We start from the raw sequence: 7,255 nt of genomic DNA on the forward strand, positions 1-7,255 counted from the left end.
CATCATAGCTCACAGCAACTTCAAATTCCTAAGCTTAAGCAATCCCCCTTCCTGACTTAGCTTCCTGAGTAGCTGGGACTACCAGGCATGGACCACTACCCTTAGCTAATTGTTCTATTTTTTTGTAGAGACAAGATCTAGCTCTTGCTCAGGCTGGTCTTCCAGAGTGCCAGGATTACAAGTGTGAGCTCCTGTACCCAGCCCTATATAAGTGTTAAGTAGAAGCAATGTTGGTAGATATCTTTTTCCAAAGTTTTAAATATTTTTATATTGAGTATAATGTTTGCTATATTTTTAATGACTTCTCTCACATCAAAGAACTTTCCTTCTATTCTTAGTTTAATAAAAGTTTTTATCATGAATGTATATTAAATGTTCTGTATGTATTGATATGATTATATATTCTTCTGTTAATGTGGTAAATTGCGTTTATTAATTTTGGACTACTTATCAGTCTTGAATTTCTGACATAAGACTACCTTGGTGGTCTCGTGCTCGTGGTTACGGCACCGGCCGCATACTCCAACCCTGGTAGGTTCGAGTCAGCTAAACAAACAAGGCCACCTCAACAACAAAAATAGCCTGGCATTGTGGTGGGCACCTGTAGTCCCTTGGAAGGCTGAGGCAAGAGAATCACTTAAGCCCAAGAGTTTGAGATTGCTGTGAGCTGTGATGCAACGACACACTACCAAGGGCAACCAACATAGTGAGACTCTGTCTCAAATTAAAAAAAAAAGACTAACTTTGTCATAGTATCTAGTCTGATCAAATAAGTGAATATTTTGTTTTTGCATCTGTGCTTTATTTTACTTTATTTTTCTTTTTTTGAAGCAGTGTCTCACTCTGCCCCCTGGGTAGAGTGCCATGGCTTCATATCCCACAGTAATCTCAAACTTCTGGGTTCCAGTGATCCTCTTGTCTCAGCCCCCCAAGCAGCTGGGACTACAGATACTCACCACAATGTCCAGCTAGGTTTTGTACTTTTAATAGAGATGGAGCCTCACTCTTGCTCAGGCTGGTCTCAGACTCCTAAGCTCAAGCAGTCCACCCACCTCAACCTCCCAGAGTGCTAGGATTACAGGCATGAGCCACAGCACCCAGCCTGTGCTTTATTTTTATTTGTGGGAAGGTTTTTAATTATGAATTCAATTTCTCAAATAGATATTCTTTTAAAATTTTTAAAATCTTTGAATCTTTTAAAATCTTTAAAAGTCTCTTAGAGTTTTGTATCAGTTTTGACAGGTTGTGTTTTTCCTAAAATTTATCTTTCATTTAAATTTTTCAGTGCTTTGTCATGAAGTTGAATAGCTTAACTCTACTATAGTCAGTTACTATACTCTGTATCAGTATTTCTCAGTCTCTCTATGAGGAAGGGCTTGTTTTATCCCCCTTAATCTCTGGTGGACTGGCAGCTTTTATAAAATACAACCAAAGTTGTATTCCAAAAGTTTTGGATAAATAAAATTACTAAAAAATTGAAATAAAAGAATATATATAAGATCTAAGCCTCAGTTTTTATTAGATTCTGCAGGAGCACACTATTATAAATCAAATAGCTTTATCATTTTCTAAGCACTTGCATTTTTCATTTTTTTTCTTTTTTTGAGACACAGTCTCCCTCTGTCACCTAAGCTAAAATGCACTGATGTCATCATAGTTGACTGCAACCTCAAATTCCTAAACTCAGGCAACCCTTCTGTCTTACTCTCCAGAGTAGCTGGGACTATAGACCAGTACCACCACACCCAGCTAATTTTTCTGTTTTTTGGAGAGACTGATCTCAAACTTCTGGCCTCAAGCAGTTGTCCCACCTCAGACTCCCAGAGTGCTCAGATTACAGGCTGCTACCAGGCCCTGCCTAGACACTTATTTTTAATTTCTTTATCTGATTGTGGCCTAAAAACAGTTAGTAACCCAGTATTTACTGTTGTAAGCCAGCATTAGTCCATCAAACACAATCAAGTAGAACTGTTCATTGTGGTTTAAATCTTTGAAATTTGTTGAGACTTGCCTTATAACATAGCATATGATCCATTTCAATATATGTTCCACGTGCATTTTAAAGGAAGATATATGCTATAGTTGTAGGTTTGAGTGTTTTATGTATGTCAGTTAAATCAAGTGCGTTCATCATGTTATTTAATTTTTCATTGCTCTTTCTCTTTCTGTCTACTTGTTTTACCGAGAGGTATCTCTAACAATAACTGGATTTGTGTGGGTTATTTTTTTTAGTTCTCTCAGTTTTTCTTTATTTGAGGATATATTATTAGGCATATTCAAATTTATAGTTGCTTTGTGTTGCCCATAAATTGATCCTTATAAGGCCATGAAATTGCCTGCTTTATCTCTATTTTTCCATTTTACCCTAAAGTGTACTTCATCTGATAGTGTGCCAATGCCAGCTTTATATTTCATTTTGTTAGTGTATATCTTTTTCTGTTCTTTAAAAAAAATGTTTTTAATCACCGTGTAGTTTGCTGGGTTTTTACTTACTTATTTTAACCTGCTAAATTATTTTATTTATAATAACTTTTCTATGTATTTCCTTAATTTTTCAGATAACTGAAATTATTTACAAAGATGATGATCGTATGCTTAGAAAATACTTTCTTCTTTTCTTTTTTTTTAAATTTTTTTCATAGTAATATGAAGTTATAAATGATTAGGTTACAATGTTTGCTTTTGTTAGGTGGTTGTTGTGTCGTGCACCCAGGAGGTGTGGCCTTATGTTGTGCCCATTAGGTGGGAGCACAGAACTCCCCCATCCCCCTTCTCCCCTCCTCCCAACTTGAATTGGATTGAGTTTTTCTCTTATGTGGGCGTGTATTAGTTCATCTACTGGCTTTGTATTAGTATTGAGTATGTTGGATACTTGCTTTTCCATTCTTGTGATACTTTACTAAGAAGAATGTGTTTTAACCCCATCCAGGTTAATGCAAAAGATGTAAAGTCTGCTTTTTTAAGGCTGAATAGTATTCCATGGTATACATATACCACAGTTTATTAGTTTGCTGGGTTTTATTAATCAAGCATATTGAGATATAATTTACATAGAATAAAATGTGCCATTTAAATGCACAGTGTGGTGAGTTTGGCAAATGCATACTTGCTTGTAACCCCTAGGGTACTCTGACCATTTCCACCAGCTCCAAAGGTTCCTTGATGTACTTGCCCATTGCCGGTCCCTCCCCACAGCTCAGGCAATTCTTATTCTTTCTGCCAGTGTAGATTAGATATCTTTTTTCTAGAGTTTCATATAAGTAGAGTTTTATTGTATATACAATTTGGGGTTTGGCTTCTTTGAGGGGAAAATGTGGTACAGAATGTTGGGCTTATGACAATGCATTTCTCTAATCTCCAGGATCTTGGCCTTCAAAACCTGGCTGACTTGGCAGCCATCTGGTGCTTTTCTACTGATGTATTTATATTTTATTCAGCTCTTCTAGTTGGATATTGGTGGGAAGATTGGTCTTTAATAGCCAGAAGCAGTAGGACTCCAGCAATATTTAGTGGAAGCACAAAGGTATAGAGATATGAAGGGTGATGAGGAGCTAATTCAGTGGAATCTAGGGAATTCTCTCCTGAAAACTGAGAGGGACTGACAAATTCAAGAGCATGTTATTTCCATTAAGTCTAGGGGAGGTATTTTATATTGTATTATCAGGCAGGATTCAGTGCCAGAAACTAGGTACTTTGAGCACGAGAGTATTTGGTATAGGCCACAAATTGCTGGAAGGTCTGTAGGAGCGTGTTCTGCAGGTGCCCTGTAAGAAAGACTCCCTAAACCATTACAGAGCTGCTCTGTCAGGGGAGCGGCTGCCTCCCAGGCTGCCACTAACACTGGGCAAGAAACACAGCTGCTGCCACCACTACGCTGTGCTTTGACTCGCTAGCACCAATGGTAAAGAGGCCCAGCAAGAAAGCCTTCCCCTCATTTCAATCTGCCAAGTCTCACAAGAATACTAATCGATGGAACCTAATCAAATACTACTTGAAAGGAATAAATATAGGAATTGTAGTTTGGGGCTAAGGAACTTTTCCAAGTATTAGGAGGTAGAATGGGGGGGGTCATAAGAGCCAATCCAAAGTTTCTACTATGCACATAAATTAAAACCTCAGTGTCCCTCTATCTTAGAAAAGTGTGTGGTGGAGAAGTCAGTGTTATTCTGAATAAAGTATAAACTCATTTTTTTCTTCTGACATTGCCATCAATATAATGTTTAAGATGACTTTCGATCATCTGTGCCTTTGACTTTTTCACCTGCTAAGTGAGCATATTATGGCCTATAATTTAAATATTCAGAATGCCTATCAATTAATTACATGTTATGTTCAAGTTCAATTAATATTTGTAGAAGATATGGAAGATGCCCAGCCTCACCTTCATAACTCTAAAAATTTAAACAGCATACCACGATTGACAATACCTAATTCCTGTTTCTTAGATCATTAGTAGAGATAATCATGAAATCAACTTATTTCATAACTAAATGTGTAAAATTTTCATCAGCCATCTTTGTACCTCTTATAGTATATTCAAGGACACTCTATGGTGATATATTCCGTGAGTGTTTATAGCAATTCCAATCTTGATAAGAAAATGTCAGTGGCATCCTCAAGGGCAAAAAGCTAAATCTGGCGTCCCCCCAGCATTACCCTTTCTGCTGTATCACCAAGTTTCTTGATCTATTTTTCCTGCTTTCTTCTTCCTTCATGAAGTGGGTGGGTGGTATGCTTTCAGTAAAAGGCCTGAATAAAGTCAGGACAATTTACACCAATGCTAGCTAGATGCTTTTTGGTTTGTTGTAAGCTACTGAGGCTGTATGATGTTTTCAGCAGCTATAGATGGTTTACACTTCAGGGGAGAATATAAAATAAAAACAAACACAAAGAGGCTGGTGAACTGTAATATGATTGTTAGCCCAAGCGTTAAGCGATGACAATATTCAGGACCAAAAGTTAGAAAGTATGTGATGTTTAAATAGCTTTAATGTGACAGTTTGAGGCTAGTATTTTTGTATGTCAGGCTTTGTTTGTGATTTATAATGATTCCGCCTTTGAAATTCACCTCAATTTCCTATTGCTGTTTGCATTAGAAAGAATTCATTGCAAAGAACTCTGAAAAAGACTTAATTTTATCTTAGGGTACTGTGAATCCATAACTACACACTGAAAATATACTAATAGGATCATTGCAGAGAACAGAGAGAATTTTCTATAATATATTTTTATTATCACTCATCTATTATTATTAGTTCATTCATCTGTATTAGTAAATATGATGTTTAGCATATGGGTACTACATAGTTGCCTTTTTTAACATGCATTTTATTTTTGTGAAATCATAAAATGATGACTTTGTGAACTAAAATAAAATCTTAAGCTAGCTGACTGAATGGACCCCTCTCTTGGCCGAGAGGATACCCTAAAATTGAGTTGCTGACCATGAGAAGGGAGATCAGACAAACCTCTGCATGCCTCCCTCCCTTCCTGGAGATATCCTTTGTCACTCATTGGCAGGCCTAAATCTATACAAGACAAAGATGAAAGAAACCACACCTGCAGGTCCTCAATTGAGTCTGAGTGGAGTAGTGGCTTCCCTCTGATTAACAGGCTTCCTTATGTTAAAACATTTCAAGTCTTTAGACAAAGTTGCATTTTTTAACCAATTACAAATCAAAGAGTCTTTAAACTCACCTATAACATGTTAAGCTCCCCCCCCACCTTTAAGACGTCCCACCTTTAGGGGCCAAACCAGTGAACACCATCCATGTTATTGATTTACAACTTCACATGTAATTCCCGTCTCCATGAAATACATAAAACCAAACTGTAACCCAACCACAGTGAGTCCACTGCTCAAGGCTTCTTGGGTATGTGGCTCAGAGCTGTCAGCCTCAAACTTGACTCAAAATAAACCTCTTTACTTTACAGAGTTTGGCTTCTTTTCTGTTGACAACTTAAGACTTTAAAAGACTCTGTGGGTTGGTTTTCCTCTTCCAGAAAAATACTCTTCTTCGCAGATGGATAGTCATCTTTTAAAAAAAAAAAAAAAGGCGTGGGAAAAGACAGTTATTTTGTTTACCTGACCATTCACTTAGTTCCAGAAAATTCTTTGGTCAAATGTTTGAATGGTCAGGATCTGACCAGTGAAGTGTTTAAGTGTTGTTCAAATTATTCCTGATGATCACTCTCTTTGATTACTTTTCTCAGATTATTTTTTATTATAGGATATCTATAGTACTTCACTAAACAAGTTTAAGTTCTGCTGTTTTGATTTCTAGTGAGCTTATAAGATAATTTGTCAGAGGATGAATGTGTGGGAAAATATAAGAATTATAATTAAGAGTGTTTTGCTGTATTAGGGACTTTAAAAAATGGCAGTGATGAAGTGTGTTTTAATCCATTGTTTTTCTTTGTCCTCTCAGGTGGCTCTCCTTACTTAGCAATGAAAATAAATGAAGCAAAAGACTTGCTAGAAGCAACCACCAAACACTGATTGATGCTCAAGGACCACACTGAAGGAAGAAAGGGAGGGGGACTTAAAAAAAAAACCATCTTGCAAATTAATCTAAAACATAGTCTTCTTAATTTCCATACATAGATTTACAACAATCCTCTTCCTCCATTAAGCTATATAACAATAAAAGATAGAGTCTTGTTTTTTGTTCTCTTTTAAAAGAACCCCTCACAGTTCCATAACTGATCTTTTTTTATTCTTTTGTCTAGATGTTCATACTTATAAAAATTTTTGTTACACATGTTAGTCCTAAATTCACCCCTAAAACACACGTGTGCAGAAAGTCTGAGCGTTAGGAATGTGATTGGAGTCATAAGCAATGAGTAGAAATTTTCTTACTGCTTATATCTATACCCTCTTTGTCCCCTTTTTTTTACATAGGGGAATTTGGTACTCTGCCTCTGTAAGGCACTTTAAATATTTTGAAACCAAACACTAGCTGCCACCTCCTGGGAAAATGATCTGAAAAGTGTGATGGGATTTACTAAATGATGTTTTGTAAAGCGGTGGTTAGGCATTGTAAAAGAACTCTATCCTCTCTAAGATTCTATAGCTGAAGCATGAGAACTTAGAGAGCTACTGAAATGATTGAAGATTTATAAAATGAGCCCTAAGAGGAAAGGCTGAAAAGAGTTGGGAGAATCTGAGGAGTCTGTATGTAATTACAGTCTCCCAGGTCTGTGTTTGTATTCAGTTATTCATTCTACAGACACTTGTTGACCACCTATGATGTGT

General features: G+C 36.7%; 1 protein-coding gene across 1 annotated transcript in view; it reads left to right on the forward strand.

Moving 5' to 3' along the window:
• The window catches only part of DNAJC15 (DnaJ heat shock protein family (Hsp40) member C15), a 61,034-nt gene extending 54,367 nt beyond the window's left edge, over positions 1–6,667 (forward strand). The window contains exon 6 of the mRNA XM_023513637.1: positions 6,429–6,667. Within this exon, the coding sequence (XP_023369405.1) occupies positions 6,429–6,499 (71 nt within the window). The 3' untranslated portion in view covers positions 6,500–6,667. The remainder of the gene's footprint in view (positions 1–6,428) is intronic.
• The last annotated feature ends 588 nt before the right edge of the window (positions 6,668–7,255 follow it).

This window comes from Otolemur garnettii, unplaced genomic scaffold, assembly GCF_000181295.1.
Source record: "Otolemur garnettii isolate 467f Iridium unplaced genomic scaffold, OtoGar3 scaffold00043, whole genome shotgun sequence".
NCBI classification, from domain to species: domain Eukaryota; kingdom Metazoa; phylum Chordata; class Mammalia; order Primates; family Galagidae; genus Otolemur; species Otolemur garnettii.